Source organism: Megascapheus bottae, chromosome 2 (genome assembly GCF_031878675.1).
Source record: "Megascapheus bottae isolate mThoBot1 chromosome 2, mThoBot2.hap1, whole genome shotgun sequence".
NCBI classification, from domain to species: domain Eukaryota; kingdom Metazoa; phylum Chordata; class Mammalia; order Rodentia; family Geomyidae; genus Megascapheus; species Megascapheus bottae.
The window spans coordinates 59,280,159-59,297,139 of NC_143510.1; the positions used below are offsets into that span (position 1 = coordinate 59,280,159).

At 41.2% G+C, this 16,981-nt stretch overlaps 1 protein-coding gene across 6 annotated transcripts in view; it reads right to left on the reverse strand.

The window, feature by feature from the left end:
- Positions 1-1,506: 1,506 nt before the first annotated feature.
- Grip1 (glutamate receptor interacting protein 1) overlaps positions 1,507-16,981 on the reverse strand; it is a 615,745-nt gene continuing 600,270 nt past the window's right edge. For all 6 annotated transcript variants that reach the window (XM_090328055.1, XM_090328040.1, XM_090328060.1 and 3 more), the window contains 2 exons: positions 8,416-8,562; positions 1,507-3,322 (listed from right to left, as the gene is read on the reverse strand). In XM_090328055.1, the coding sequence (XP_090184181.1) occupies positions 3,092-3,322; positions 8,416-8,562 (378 nt within the window). In that variant the 3' untranslated portion in view covers positions 1,507-3,091. The remainder of the gene's footprint in view (positions 3,323-8,415; positions 8,563-16,981) is intronic.

The window sequence follows — 16,981 nt, forward strand, 5'->3', positions numbered from 1 at the left end:
AAGCACTCTACCACTAGGTCAAACTCTCAGCCCTGCTCTCACCTTCTAAATACCCCTCCCACCTGCACCAGGCATTGGGGCACTAATGCTCCATTATCATTATTTTAGGTCTAGATTCCACATGAGCAAAAACATGTAATGGTTAGTTTTTTGAGTTTGGCTTATTTCACTCAACATGATGATGTCCAATTCCTTTTATAAATAATGTAATTTTATTCTTCGGTGTATATATACACACTATACACACACACACACCCCATATATATACATATATACATATATATGTATATATGTGTGTGTATTATTCTTGTCGGTTGTGGGGCTTGAAATTCAGGGCCTGGGCGCTGTCTCTCAGCTCTTCAGCTCAAGGCTAGTGCTCTACCACTTTGAGGCACAGTGCCACTTCTGGTTTTCTGGTGTTTAATTGGATAAGTCTCCAGACTTTTGTGCCCTGGCTGGCTTTGAATGGTGATCCTCAGATCTCAGTTTCCTGAGTAGCTAGGATTACAGGTGTGAGCCACCAGCACCTGGCTATTTTGTGTGAATTTATGAGTCTATTCATTTCTATCATGATCTTTAAATTTTCTTTTTATCTACTAATTTTGGTTTTGGCTAATTCTTTGAGGTACATGAAGTCAAGTTATTCATTTGAGAGCTTTCTTTTGTACTTATTTTAGCTTTACCGTAGGCACTCATGGCTATAAACTTTGTTGTTAGAACTACATTTACCATATCACATAGCTTCTGATAAGGTATGTTTGTGTTTTCATTTCATTCTGCAAATTAAAATAAAATTTTCTCTCAATTCTTTCAGTGGAAGGAAGTATACTATTCACTTTTCTTATGTTAATATAATTTCTCTTGCTCTTCTGATTTGGAATTACATCATGATCTGATAATATACATGAGATTCCATTGCTTTTGTATCTCCTATACTGTGGTTTATTTTGGAGACATTTCCATGAGCTGCTGAAGAGAACATGTGTTCTCCTATGTGATTAGAATGTAACCTTCAGCATCCCGAATGCAACTGTGTAAAGATGAATGTGAATATCCAGGGCTTGTGTCAGGGACTACAGGTAGAATTTTTTTTAATGGTAATGCAAAGTTTATAATTATACTAGTTAATGTAGATGTACCTCATGTAGTATGTGTAGTTTTTCATGAAGGCAGAGGTTATGGTCCTTAAGTTACAATGTTTTACCACTTGAAGAGTCCCTATGTGCTGGTGTTCTTAGCCATTTTACATATACTTCTCCCCTACTCCTCCAATGATCTTATGGTACAAACAGAACCCTCAGCGTTATAGGTAGTGAATCTGGCATTCTAACTTATCTGTGACTTCAAAATTCATTGTCATCGCACTTGTTCATGATGCTTTAAAGGCAGTGGCAAATGATTCCACTTAAGAAAATTGCATAACAATGAACATTATATAAGATTCCCGGCTAGAACACAAAAAACATTCAATGCACCATAAATGCATTTTTTTTTTTTGCTTTTTAAAATCACTGTTTATTCCATTTGGTAGAGGGATTTTTTTTCTCCATACAAATATTTGCAACATTTTGAATTCCCCAAAACCATACATAGACGATAAATACCATGCTATTAAAGTATTAAATTTGTACAAAAATACTTTACAGTTTAATACTTGTTTGTTACAAATAAAAATACATATTTAAGTGACTCATGATCTTTTTTTTTTCCTTAACATGATTCTGCTTTATACTTTCTTGCCCTGGTGGTTCTGAAATGTGATTGAAATAATCTATTTCTTTGCACAAAAAGGTGAACTTCCTTAAAACAGAGTACACAGTGTTTGAATGTTTTGCCTAAGTGGTTGTTTGAATGATTGACCAAAATGAACATGTTTGGAAAATAATTGTTTTAACGCTCTACCATCAATATACAGATCTATTTTTTAATATTTACCAAATAATAGTTATTAGTGTAGCTATTCAAAATATCTGAACGAATTCAAACAGTTGCCGACAAACATTAAAAGCAACTGCCACAATTTATTGCTTTGCGGGATGGTGATAATTGGCAATGAACTTTGTGGAACATGTATTTACAGTGACTGTCAGTGTCATGGCTCAGAACAAAAGATGGTCCAGTGTCATTCTTTAATACATGTGCAGTACAGCCCCTCTATCTTCCCCACTTTCAAAACATGTCAGGCAGTATGATTTTCTTATCATTAAGATGAATCTCTTTTTAATAGACTCTTCATTCTCTCTTAAATTCTTAGTCTTTTATTTTAAAAAATAGGATAATAGAACTAATTTTCAGTGTTACTATGCAGTCTAATTCATTATTAGCAATTTTTAGCTATTAAAAAAATGTGTCCTTAAAAAGAAAATAACAGGTCACAAGACATATCCTGTTTGATCATGTGTTGCATAGGGAATAGTATACATCTAGTTAACATCATTCCTATATTTGAGCAAAACATTTACCACCACCTATTATTGTCTCCTACGTGCATCATTGCTGAAACATTTTCAGATAGCTTAAATTTATCCCCTGGACCCCTCCCATCACAGCAGTTCCCAGCACTTACTCAATACGAAGTCCCCAGCAGAGCCAGCTTTATGAAAAGCCATGTTGGTGAAGTTCTTACATTAATGACTTTATAGTAAGAAACTGATTTCAAGGTGAATTAAGGGAATTATCATAAGAGAATATTTTTTCTTTTCTTTTTTTGTTTCCCAAACAGGCATTTCTCTTTGTAAAAAGCAATAGTAAGACAAACTGGTAAAAAATATCCTTGGATGTTAATTTATGGGGAGGGGTGGTCTGCTTTTCTTTTCTTTTTTTTTTTTCTTTTTTTTTTTTTCTCTACCATTGGGCCTGGCATGGAATTGCCTATCTTATTACCATAGTGGTTTGTCACTAAAACAGAAACCTCTTCAAGTTGAAAAGGGAAGTGAGTGAACATGAGCCATGAGAGAGATTTAAAAGACCTCTGTGCTTGCAGTTAATGCCATGTGATTATCTGTGCTTCAAATGTCACAGAAATCTCAAAGGGATTTTTTTTTTAGCACCATGTAGATATCGTCTTTCATCTTGCTTTATAAGCGTGTTGCTATAAGGTGTTAGTGGGCTCTCGCGTCTCTAGATTACCACCGTGACTAAGCTGCTGGAAGAAAGCACTGTTCTGTTCACTCCAGTCTCCTCCTGGTACACTCTGCTGCTCTATGGACTTCTGGGAAGCCAGTGGGTTTCTACTAATAACCAGGTCCAGCTTATTACCAGATTCTGCTATGAGAGGCACCACAAGACAGCAGTCAAAGTCCCTTGTCCGGACATGATTAACCTGAAAGATCACAGAGAGAGAGAGAGAGACAATGTGGAATTATGCCTGTAGCCATAACCCCTCCTCAAACAGATTTGCCACATGAAGTGTGCCACATCATTTTCAATGTCATACCCCAGCCAGAGAAGTCCCCCTCCTTGCCCTCGGATGACACTGAGACACAGCTGTGGGCTCACGGATTACCCGCTGCAAACCCTTCAGCAGCAGGACAGGTACACATTCTACTGTCCCCCTGCTGCTGGGTTGTCTAGCCCACGGGGTATGTGTAGCAGTGGTTGAATTCTTCCCCCCAGCTTACAGGTGAAGAAAGCAAGACACCAAGTTGTTAAGAGCTTTGTCTCTTGATCAGCAGTTGATGAAAGAAGTTCCTCCCCATCATTTCAGCCAGCCTGGCTGATTCCATGCCTCTGCTCTTAGTATGAAGCTAACTACCTGGCTTAAAAGTGAGCCCCCCCTTCCTCAGCCTCCACTTCTCTCTTTTCCTTCAACAGAGACAACTTTGAAAATGTCTCACATTCTACCCCTGCTCATGACTCCATTCTCTCCATCTCTGAGATCCAGGGACTCTTGTACTGAAATCCGAGCCATTTGTACTCATGGCGGATGACCCACTGCCAAATCTCAGACCAATCTTTTTTTTTTTTTTTTTTTTTTTTAATGTAGCCAGAAAAAGTAGATGGATTTCAGAATGGCATAGCCATAGCTATTACTTTTTTTAATTAAAGAATTTATTAACATTGATTTTTACATCATATTTCAAATGACATATTTAACAGACAAGCATTCAAGAAAGGAATCTCTAAATACAATCACTGGCACTTAGATTTTAGAACATAATTAAAATTAGGCTGAGGGTTTGTATGTCATAGATACATGTTAATCTATGTATTAAAACATTATGTCTATAGAGTCACAAATTTTCATGTCTATGTAGTTGTGTTTATATTTCCAATACCATGTCCATAGCATTGGGTATGTGAATACTGAGTCCTCACTCTTGTACTGTTTGGATCTAATAGCCACATATTAAGGATACCATGTGCCTTTTGTTCCTTTGGTCTTGACTTTCAGACCAATCCTGAGGCTCAGCCTCTTTGGCCTCTACTATTTGCTGCCCTGCACACATACTTGTCCTTTAACTTGTACTATGTCAGGGAGCTGACATAGCAAAAGTGGCGAAGTCCTTAGCTGGTGGCCAGCAAGGGAAATAACAGACATCTTTTTTAAATGGATATGCTTCAGACATTTTCCCTGTGAGTTGAAGTCACCCATGCTCTATACATTGAGAGTTACAACCTTTCTTTTCGAGTTTCTGTACGCGTATGCATGTGTGCCAGTACTGGGGCTTACCTTCTTGCTCTTATCTGGCTTTTTTGCTTAAGGCTAATAATCCTCTACCACTTAAGTCACACTTCTTTTTTTTTTTTTTTTTTTTGCCAGTCCTGGGCTTGGGCTCAGGGCCTAAGCCCTGTCCTTGGACTTTCTCAAGGCTAGAGCTCTACCACTTGAGCCTCAGCACCATTTCTGGCTTTTTTCTATGTATGTGGTACCGAGGAATCGAACCCGGGTCTTCATGCATGCTAGGCAAGCACTTTAACCAGTAGGCCAAACTCCTGGCCCTTAAGTCACACTTCTACGTCTGGCTTTTTTAGTGGTTAACTGGAGATAAGAGTGTCATGGACTTTCCAGCTCTAGCTGACTAGCTGACTTTGAATTGTGATTCTCAAAGCTCAGCCTCCAGAGTAGATAGAATTACTAGAGTCTGGCTCTCTTTCCTCTTTTTTTTTTTTTTTTTTGCCAGTCCTGGGTCTGAACTCTGGGTCTGGGCACTGTCCCGGAGCTTTCTCAAGGCGAGAATTTCACTACTTGAGCCACAGCACCAATTCCAGCTTTTTCTTTGTATGTAATACCAAGGAATCGAACCCAGGGCTTTGTGCATGCTAAGTAAGCACTCTGTCACTAGGCCATGCTCCTGGTCCCTGGCTTCCTCTTCTCTTGACTCTTCATTCCTGTCTGGTGTGGCCCTGGGAGAGGGCTGCCCCACCTCTAGAGCCCTTCTCTACCCAATGAAGATTCTTGAATTTAGGCACTACTGCTACGATGCACTGAATGTGCACTTCTCAACTGAAAACTCGGGGGCTGCCCCAGCCTCATTTCCCCCAAGATGCTGAAGGGACCAAAAGACCAGCCCCAATACAAGGACCATGCAATGTGTGTGATCACAAAGTGTGTGTGTGTGTGTGTGTGTGTGTGTGTGTGTATCAGTATAGTTCTTCCTTCCTTCCTTCCTTCCTTCCTTCCTTCCTTCCTTCCTTCCTTCCTTCCTTCCTAGAGAGCATGCCCCACAGCTCTGTTAGTCTGCTGGTTTCAGGACAACTAGGCATTAAAACATCTTCAAGTAAAAGAAGCACTAAAGGAACACTGACTACATATACCTGGCTCCCTGGGCTTCCTTGCTGGCTGCCCTGCACTGGAAGCTCAGTTAAGCAGGGGTTCTCAAAACATTTGGTTCTCGTGACACTGTTTTATATTCTCCAACCATGTCTACTGTTTGCTTAAATCATTTCCTGCCTAGAGTGCTTCCTGTCCATTAACTTTTTTTTTTAATCATTGCAAGTCTATCCATGCTCTATTCTTACTGTAAGATGATCCTAGGTCATTTTAAACCTTTCCCTTTAGTATCCAAAGTCTTTAGCACTTCAGCTCTAAATGTCTCTTCTGAGCAACAGATCCAACCTGTTAATGACTTCCTCAAGACTGCTCTGTCAGGATGTGCTGAAGCTAAGAAAGCCTGGATGAATCGGAAACAGGTGTCCTATGCATTCTTTCCTAGACTTGTGGTCTCCTTGCCTGCGAGTTTCTATTTCTCACCATAAGTTACATATTAAGGCATTAATTTTTGAAGCCTCCAGAATAAGGTTTGAGACTTTTTTTTTTATCATGGCAATCAAGGCTCTTCACAATGTGAACCTGGCCTCCTTTTATGGCTCTAACTTTGTGTGAAAGTAGATCTAGGTCCAACTTGTAGATTGGGAAGTCTTATGGAGGCTTAGAAAATTTCCCTAGTTGTCAATTCAGAAATTACTAGACTATCCTTGGAAAACAAAGTATCCTCCAAGTCTATGATAAGACTGCTTCACTGTCAAGACAAAAATAGCGCCCCTAGCACTGGTATTAGAACTATCCAGTTGATGAATGACAATTTGTTTCAGTCTCAAGCAATGAAAGCCAGTTGTTAGTGACAGACTCATTCCAGTTCAACATGCTTCTCAGGATGATGCAACCCATTCCTCTGCTTGCAAATGGTCTCCCTAAAGAAAATTGTGCATAAGAGTAGGAATTTGCTTTGCCAATTTGAAATCTATGCTAATACTACATTAAAATGTTAAGGTTCAGATATTAAGATTTTAAGGTGCATAATACTATACTAAACTTTTAGTCTCCCCTTTGTACTACTATTGTATGCCTATAAAGAAGAAAAAAGATTTGGCTTTAGATATTGTGTGAGACAACTGAGATATCAGGCACTGTATAATGGCCAGTGAGAGAATAAGGTACCAGAGCTCTTAACCTGTACAATCTGTTGGAAAACTTACAAGAACTCAGGCTATATAGATAGACAATAAGAGGAGACCATCCAAAGAGAGTGTGAGAAGAAGTCATCTAAGCTAGTAGTTTGGGCTGCTCACTGGAGCCACATGGGAAGGCAGAAAAGCTCAGTGGTGTTGCTTCCCACCCATAAAGATGCTAATTTAGGTGGGTCTGAAATGTGCTCTGGTCACTAGGAGAAATTCTCCTAGTGATGGAATATTTTAGCCCAGGTTGAGAGCCACTGATCTGAGTGAGGACAACAGGATAAGTTGGAGTTGGGCTGTCAGAACGATGCTTCTGGAAATGGGAACCGAAGATTGCAATGTTCAGATCCACATGCTTGCATTCTAAATGATACTGACTGCTTACGTGACAAGCATTGATTTGAGGATGGGGAATACAGTAATGAGTAAAATCCCTGCCTTCATGAAATGATGTTCTTTTTTTTTTTTTTTTTGCCAGTCTTGGGCTTGAGCTCAGGGCCTGAGCACTATCCTTGGACTTTCTCAAGGCTAGAAGCCCTACCACTTGAGCCTCAGCACCATTTCCGGCTTTTTTCTGTGTATGTGGTACCGAGGAATCGAACCTGGGTCTTCATGCATGCTAGGCAAGCACTCTACCACTAGACCAAACTCCCGGCCCCGAAATGATGTTCTTATGGACAAGAAAGAGTTCTTATGGGCATAGCTCAAGTGGTAGAGTGCCTGCTAAGCAAGCACGAGGTTCTGAGTTCCAGTCCTCATAACTATCAAAAAGTAAATGCACAAACAAGACCCAAACAGTGAGGAGGATGTCTACAGAGCTGGGAAGAGGAAGCTGGATAAAAGGACACAGGACAATGATGCTAGGGTGTTTGGGCAATGGTACCAAGGCGAAGACCTGGAGCAGAGAAGCTGAGTATACCTGGATGGCAACCATCCTGAGGCAAATGTAATGATGTGTTAAGGGAATGTCAGAGTTAAGGTGTGTCACGGAGGTCTGGATAGGAAATAAGCACATGTTCTAATGAGGAATCTGGGAAGGGCAAGATGTCCCATTACTATCACAAGTCCAGCTGTAGTTAGAGAGAACCAAGGCAAGATACTGGCAAAAAAGGGAGAGGCCAAATGGCAGGGGTGTTGTCGATCATGCTGAAGAAGAGAAGATGCAAAAGCTAGACTTGTAGGCACTTGAAGTCAGACTAATTATGATGTCTTAATATAGGTTATGGAAGTTAATGTGCATGCAGTCAGGTCTGAAGAAATAAGAATTTGATTGGAAAAGATGACTTTGAACTCGGTTTCAAAACACTGGAATGAAACTTGAACACGTCTAGGGTTTCCAAAGAAAATTGGCCAGAACTGAAAATTCTTTATTTAGCTGTTCATCATTATTTACTCCACAATGTTGATGACAAGTTTTCAATGAGCAAAGTAGAAAGGGCCCAAGCATGTGGAGGATTTGGAGGAAATTACCAGTTATAAGTCAGCTACAAGGAATTAAGATTCCCACTGAGGTCCTACCTGTAAGAGCCTGTCATAGGGCTTTAAGCCACCAAGATCACCTGGCCCCGCTGGACGAATATTTTTGACATAGACACCTTTCTCCAGCAAGCCATCTGCCACACTGAACCCAAAGTCCTCCATGCCGGAGTCTTTATACAAGGTCACCTGAAAAGAAAACAGAAGAAGAGAGTTAGCAGTGGGCTAGAGACTTGTTTCTGACACGTCGTAATGAATAATCTTTTAAACTAATTTCAGTAACATAACAGGTTTATAGTAGAAGCATTGGGATGCTCATCCATACCAGATTTTTTTTTCTCCCTCTAAACATATGCTTGGAATTTGGCAAATCCTATCCAGAATTGACAAAGAATAGAACTAGAGATTCCTGTGCTCCTTGAATATTTTTCCCCCCTCTTCCTCTTCCTTTTTCTAGTATTAAGGCTTGAACTCATGCTTGTTTGTGACTGCAATGCTCAGATCTCAGCCTCCTGAGTAGCTAGGATTACAAGCATGCATCACCAGTGCTCTGTCCCATTTCTTTTTAGAATTTCAGTTTATATATATATATGTATATATAAGAGAATTTCCTTAAGGAAGATGCCTTGTACTGTATTTCTAGGGCAGTATCTGTTTGGTGAGCAGCAAAGGATGCTAGGATATTAGACAATAAACCAAAGGCCTTTTCTTTTCCCCATTCCTGCCTGGAGCTGTGTTCTCTGTGAACAAGTACCATGAAGTCTCTTATTGAATCTGCTGTGGGACAGCAGTATAATCAACAAAACACATTTGAAAAGATGTGAAAGTGTTCCTATAACAAGCATATGGTCCTGGGACTTCGCTTGATGAGTTCCCTCAGTGCTTGCCTAGGGTTTGGTTTAGCAACACAAGATATTTAGCCTTTCATGGTGGTATAATCCTTGCCTGGTTCTCTATGCACTTAATGCCAATCTGCCAGCTTTTTCCCAATCCCCTTTCCAACATCTGACTATTTCCATAGTTTAGTCTCTGGTTAACAAATCATTCACTGTGTTCTAAAGCACAGGTCTAGGTGCTGGGAACAGCTTGAGACAGACAAAAATAGGCTGTCTTCCCAAGCAACTCACGTGGGGGATGTACATAATGGTTGCAGACCCTCCAGGATCTGAGTAGTGTCTCGGACCTTACTCAGAACTTTACATTTTCTTATGCTGCGAGGTGGGCTCTGTTTTTATGAAGATTTACTGGATATTCTATAAAATGGCTGATATACAACCAGTGTGTGTGTGTGTGTGTGTGTGTGTGTGTGTGTGTGTGTGTGTGTGTGTGTGTGTCTTGGAGATTGGACTAAGGGCCTGGATCCTGTCTTTTATCTTTTTTGCTCAGTTTTATAGATTTGCTCTACCATTTGAGCCACAATGTTCCCGCTCAGTCTGATTTTGAATTTTAATCCATCGATCTCAGCTTCCTGAGTAGTTAAGATTATAGGCACTGGTCACTGGTGCCTGGCTGAGTTTACATTTTTTTTCCCATTCCTGGAGCATGAATCGGGGCCTTAGCACTATCCTTGGGCTTTTCCAAGGCTAGAGCTCTACCCTTGAGCTACAGCACCACTTCCAGCCTTTTCTGTGTATGGAGTACTGAGGAATCAAACCCAGGACCTCATACATGCTAGACGAGCACTCTACCACTAGGCCAATCTCCTGGCTCTGAGTTTACTTTTTAAACCACAATTTAAGAAATCTGTTTCTTTTATGTCACTAATGTGTGGAGACCTGTTTGGAAAATAGTAAAAAAAAAAAAATAGAGCTATGTAAGGCAAAATGAAAGGGTGAGGACTATTATGGCAGGTTTATTGTCTTACATCCAGTTATTTTACTTCAGAGAGGTATGAACATTGAAGGAAATACAAAAGTGGTCAGTTTGGGGATTTTATTTTATGGAACAGAGAGCTAAAATATGCTGACGTGGTCAATACTATTTACCAGACAGCCATAGGGCTTATAGTCATTTTAGAGGTGAAAAAATTCAATTTTATACAGGTTAAGTAACCCGCCAAGGTTACAAAGGTCATGAATGGTGGAGCCATGTCTATCAGACTCCAGGCACCGAGTGATTAACCAGTATACTTTACCACTCACAACGCTTTCTTTCATTGATCCCATCAAGTAGATATTTGGATTGTGTTATTGTTTTAGTATTTTAAAACCTCTGAAACTAGAGTATTCTGTAATCGATGGCATTTTGGATCCTACGAAATATGTCAAATGTATCAATATGTCAGCCCTTCCTGCCTCTTTCCCGTCAGCACACTGAAGGAAAGGGTCAGAACTTCGCTGCGACTTTGTGATAAGAGGATGGGAGGGATGTGGTCTGCTACTTACAGGAAGTCCTGAACAGGAGCATGGCCTAGGATCATTATATCCACTTGCTACTGGCATGATAATCTTCAGGCTCACTCAGTGTGCGTGCGAGCATGTGTGTGTGTGTGTGTGTGTGTGTGTGTGTGTGTGTGTGTGTGTGTTTGCAAAGTCTGCCCCCTATGTGGCATCAATGTACTGGTGACAGGGAGAAGCAGTGAGGTGGAAGTGTGAGGCTTCGTGGTGGTCATGAGAGCTCACAGGTATACAATGCTGTCCCATCAGTCCAGTGCAGCTGGGTGGGTTTAGAGGATGACAGCCTAATTCCTTGACTACATCAGTATTTAATCTAATACTTTATCTGCTGATGATCACTGATTGAATCAATACATATCTTACTGGCGTTGCAAGTGATGACTTGGGTATCCATTCCTCAAGCCAGAATCCAGGAGAGGCAAACATATGAGTAGCAGCTAAAATAGCTAACACCAACATATTAGCCAAAACTCAAGACAGATGCTTACCAGGATGCATCGGCAGTAAACTTATCATCTCTAAAGTCGCAGTTATTGGTCAAGACCCTTGACTTTCCTGGTCCTGACGCTTGATATATTACTATAGCAAACTCTTAAGGATGAGAGGGTAGTCTAATATGGAATTCCACTATGTTTTTATCCTGAAGTTGGAGGATATTGAGTATTAATAGCCAACTATATCATTTTTGTAGGAATAGTTTGGCAATAATAAATTTTTATTTGATTTTATTTAATTAATGTGTGTGTGTGTGTGTTTGCTATTACTGGGTCTTAAACTCAGGACCTGGGCACTATTCCTTAGCTTTTTTTCCTCAAGGCTGGCACTCTACCTCTTGAGCCACAGCTCTACTTACAACTTTTTGGTAGTTAATTGGAGATAAGAGTCTCAGGACTTTTCTGTCCAGGCTGGCTTTGAACCTAGATCCTCAGATCTCAACTTCCCGAGAAGCTAGGATTATAGGTGTGGGCCACTGATGGGTGGCTGGTAATAATCACTAACAAAAATGAAATAATTTTAAAAAAAGGATCCGGCACCATTGGCTCACATCTGTAATCCTAGCTACTCAGGAGGTTGAGATCTGAGGACTGTAGTTTGAAGCCAGCCTAGGCAGGATATTCAGTGACTCTTCTCTCTAATAAAATACTCAGAAAAAGCCAGATGGCACTGTGGCTCAAGTAGTAGAGCACTAAACTTGAGCAGAAGGAGGCTCAGGGACAGTGTCCAGGCCACGTTGAAATCCCAGGACTGGCAAAAAAAAAAAAGCCATAAAAGATGAAATTACAGAATCAACAACACAACAGTACAGAAGTGGAGAGTAGAGCTGGCTGCTCTCAAAGCAGCAATAATAACAAATGCTATGTCGCTCTGTTTGTCTGGAGTTTGGCAGAGGATACTTTGGATTCATTTCATGTCAAAGAACAGTTCTAAGAATTTGAGGTTTAAGTTATATTTTTCTCCACTGATGAATTTCTTACAGATGATTGTCTCTGATCTCCCCACACCTCTGTGTGAGAAAATCGTTTTTCTACTAATAAGGATACCAAGTTTGGAAAAAAGTTGAAGTGACTTGTTCCAACAGCATGCAGAAACTCCAAGGTTCATTACCACAACAGCTGACCTCATTTGCTGTGTTTCTCACACTCAACCATGTTTCTGTTATTTTTTTGACATATAATCTAGCTGGTCAGGAAGCCTTTATGCATTTCCAACTGCTCAACAGACTAAAGATGAATAATTTATCATGTTTGCTGAGTTTCTTCTCATTGCAGCCCTCTTGTGGTTTTCTATGAATATCACATAAACTCCTGTTTTCTACTTTTTTTTAAAAAATTGTATTTTGCTTTCCACTTCTTAAGACCACTATCCTGATGGTTGATTTACATGAAACAAGGCTGGGGATGGGGTTAGGGTCTTGTTTTATGCTAATCCAAGGATTCCTCTGGGTAACCTGAGCCATGAACATAATTGCTAAAGCCCACACTGTGGGCTAGGATACAGTTCTATAGCCCAGTTCAATATTAATTGTGCTTCAGCTCATACTTCAATTGCTTCTAGTTCACACTCCTAGCAAAAGCTATGACTTTTGGAAGCCAAGAAACTTATTGGAGTTTTCAGCCCTGTTTTACATTTCTAAGGAAATCTTCCTGACTTTCTGAATAATGTCCTGGAGGCAGAGATCAGAAACACAAGGTCTGACCTAGCTCAAAACTCTAGCAGCACAGCCAACTCTCTCCATTTTGAAGGACAATTGCAGCTAGCATCTTGAGCCAGTCACAGTGACAGCTAATCCAGAAGCAGACCTCAGACCCTGACAGCCTCCTTATGCTTTAACCTTGTGTTCAATAGCCTTAGGGACCAAATCAACACCTGCTTCCCAGAGAAGGAACTAGTTTTGCAAATTACCAGGCCCTTGGATTTACTCCTGGCAGACACCAGGGGGTAGTCTTGTTCCTTTAAACTTGACAGTTCATATGTTAGTTTTGAGAATGGTCCTACCCTACCTGTAGGGTAAAAGAAACAAAGTCCAATATCATGCTGTCTTCCGAATGGCCATTTTCCAGCCCAAGAGGAAGCCGTCTTGTTCATGCCATTAAAAATCATGGGCTATGAGAGAAATTAGGTCAGAAAGGCAGCTGCTGTCTCTGTCTAGGGATTCTCCTTGGCAGAGAAGAGACAGGGTTAGCTGCTTCAGATACTCTCTCCGGCTGTTCAGCATGGGTTTGGCATTCGGGGATGGAAAACTGAGGACTGGTCAATGAGATCAAGAACCAGGAGGTTAGCTTTATGTGTGAGCCAGCGAAGACTGTCTTGGTCTTTGGAGTGCTGGGTTGGAGGCCTAACCCAAGGAGCACAAGAATTGAGGGCAGATGGCAGATGTATACGATGCTTGCTTGATTTACTTCAGAGCACCTTTGCACGGCTACTGTGTCACACAGAATGATGAAGAAAGAGCTATCCAGTCTTTAAATTCTCCAAACCAGGGGTAGTGACCATTCCCAAGTTAGTAGCTTTGTGGCCAAGTTCCTGTGCCTGTTGCTGATTCCCAGCACAGCCCCCTGTACACATCTGTTTTCCAGCCCCAGGTCACTCTATTCTGACCTTCTTCTAGCTGATTCCCTCTGCCAATTACAGCCCCCTATCTCCCTTGGCCTTTTGTCCTTGCTCGATTGAGGGGCCACTTGCAACCTTGGGAGGCATTTTCCACTCAGCCTCTGGGCCTGTGGGAACTGAGGCTTAGGTTCACTTAGGCTCATTTAGGAATGATGAAGAGATGCAACTGACCAGACACTCCCACCACTCTGAGTATCCTCTGGCCATGACTGAATTTCCTCACTCTGGGTTCGTAGATATTTAACATTACTGAGAGTCTCCAACGAAGAAAGCTCTATATCCCTTCTTAAGGAAAGAAAAAGCCAATCCCTGGACTATACTGTTACTTGTCAGAGGACTGCAACTCTTGCCACTTAGCAACATGGCCGAACACTGAGGAAAAAATGGCTGCAAAGGGCTCCATAAATTCCTGAGCCTGGACATTAGGGAAACAGAATGACCTTTCAGCAAGCTTAGTACTTGCAAGTGAGCATCCCAGAGATGACAGAAAATTTTACAAACAGCATATTTGAGTGGAGACTAGTGGCTCACACTTGTTAGAATCCTAGTTATCTACTCAGGAAGCTGAGATCTGAGGATTGTGCATCAAAGCCAGCAGAGGCAGAAAAGTCCAGGAGACTCATATCCAATTAATTAATCAAAAACTGAGAGTTGACTAGGCACGACCAAGTAGTTCATGCCTGTAATGTTAAGAGGCTGAAATCTGAGCACTGTGATTTGAAACCAGCCCGAGCAGAAAATTCTGTGAGACTCATCTTCAACAAATGGCCAAAAAGCTGGAAATAAGACTGTTGTTCAAGTGGAAGAGCACTCATTCTAAGCAAAGAAAGCTCAGGGACATTGCCTTGGCTCTGATTTTGAGCCCCAGGACCAGGGAGAAAAAAAATGCTAGAACTGGAGTCATGGCTCAGGTGGTAAAGCACTAGTTTGAGTCAAAGCAAAACAAGCTAAGTGCCAGGTATTCAGACCCGAAGTTCAAGCCCCAGTGGCTGTGTACATAGGCACACACACAGGCATCATCAGTCTATTTGATAATAGAGGTGCACAAGCATTGCAAGAAGAGATTCCCAGGCAAGAGGATGACTGAGGGAAAGTTATTCATGTTTCTAAGAGGATACACCACAGACCGAGCTAAGACGAATGATCAAAACCACAAACAAGACACCCTGAAGTGCTGGCCTAACACACTTCCCTCAGGGTCATCTGAGATTAAGGATAGCAAGTCCGTGTGACTTAGCATCTGCTGCTCAGAGCTCACACTGCCAAGGTAGAGGACAACTCATAGAAAAGTAATAAGATGCAAAGTGAGTTCTGTCTAGCAGAGATGCAAATGATTTCTACTCTGCCTCTTAGAAAAGGTAACTTCAAAGATAGACTCTGAGCACTTTAATTCTCATGCAGAAATCTTACTCCAATTTTTTTTCTGTGACACATACACACACACACACACACACACAAACTCACACACACACACACACACACACACACTGCTGCTATTTCTTGTTACTGAGTTAAATAAATTTTTTTTAACATGAGCTAATCATTTGTATAAAAATGATGCTTGGGCCATATGCTTCTGTATGCAATTTAGTTGTCTAAAGTATAATATATGCAGGAATGAATCTCCATGGAGTAAAACTTTCAATCAAGAAATGAACAAAATGAGTATCAGGAAGCTGAATGGAGATTGAATGAGGGTGGAGACTAATGGGAGGGGGATGGATAAATGTGAACAGGAACAACACAAATACAGGAAGAATAGGCAATGTAAAACGTGAAGTGAGCCTCAGGAGGAGGGAAAAGATGGGAGGGGAGACAATGACAGAAGGGGTGACTCCTCTTGAGAAGCACTGGGCACTTGAATGGACATGTTGGATTGTAACTCCTTCATATAACCTTTTGAAGTTAAAAAAAAAAACTTTTCAAAAGTACTTTTGAGAAGAATCACCAATAAGGGGTTCTAATGGAAACAATGGGTTTTGAGAATTGCCTAGACTGAAAGCCATTATTATTATGACCCAACTCTAACCCGTATTCCCTAATTCCATGTTCCGTTACTGACTTCTGTCCCTGAGGTAGAGGCTGTGGTGGTCTGGCCCACAGGTTATCACGCCCATTTCTTGGTGTAGGAGTCTCCTGGCTTCTATTTCCATCCATCTGGACTTGGGGCAGTTGTGTGGTGTGGAGTTTGTTCAAGTGTGGGCTGTGGAGGAGATTTCATTTTCGGAGCCTCTGATAGCCAGGTCTCGTCAGGACCCCAAATGATGGTGCTTCGGTGGGAAAAGTGCTATTTTGTGAAGTCACCCTGTCTTGATTACAGGATAATTCCTGCTTTACCTGGCATAAAGAAATGGCGTAGCTAATGAGTGGCAGACTTATGAGCCAAACCTAGGTGTGCCTCACAACAAAATCTTTATTCTACTCGTCACTCCTTGCCTGAAGAAATAAATGCTCCATCCAGCAAAAAGTGATAGACGAAAGAAAAACATTCCCATGCTTACAGTGTTGTCATGGGGGCTTATATGATTCTGAGTGAAGTTATGTCTTTTTAGTTCATATTTCCTCGTAGTGCCAGGCTTGTTCCTTACTCTGAAAGAATATGGCATTAACCATTAGATTCTTTCCACAGAGCAAACCATGTCTGTCTGTCTGTCTGTCTATATGTGTGTATGTATCTATGCTGTTCCTGAGGCTTGAACTCAGGGCCTGGATTCTGTCCTTGAGCTTTTGTGCTCCAGGCTAACACTCCACCAGTTGAGTCACAGACCCACCTCCAGCATTTTTTGGTGTTTAATTGGAGCTAAGAGTCTCAGGGACTTTCTTACGCGGGCTGACTTTGAACCACGATCCCCAGATCTCAGCCTCCTGCATAGTTAGGATCACAGGAGCAAGCCAGTGTGACAAGGTAAAGAACAAAACAGCTTTAACACACTAAGAGCAGCAAATTGTAAACACAAATGCTGTAAGTACAAAGTGACCTTGGCTGCTGGAAGAGCTGATGTTGGCAAAAACAGATGTGAGTATCAGCTTCCTCATAAGTGACTCAGATGTTCCAGCTTTGTGCCACCGGCAGCCATAAATAAAGGCAGGCCCTGGGAAAT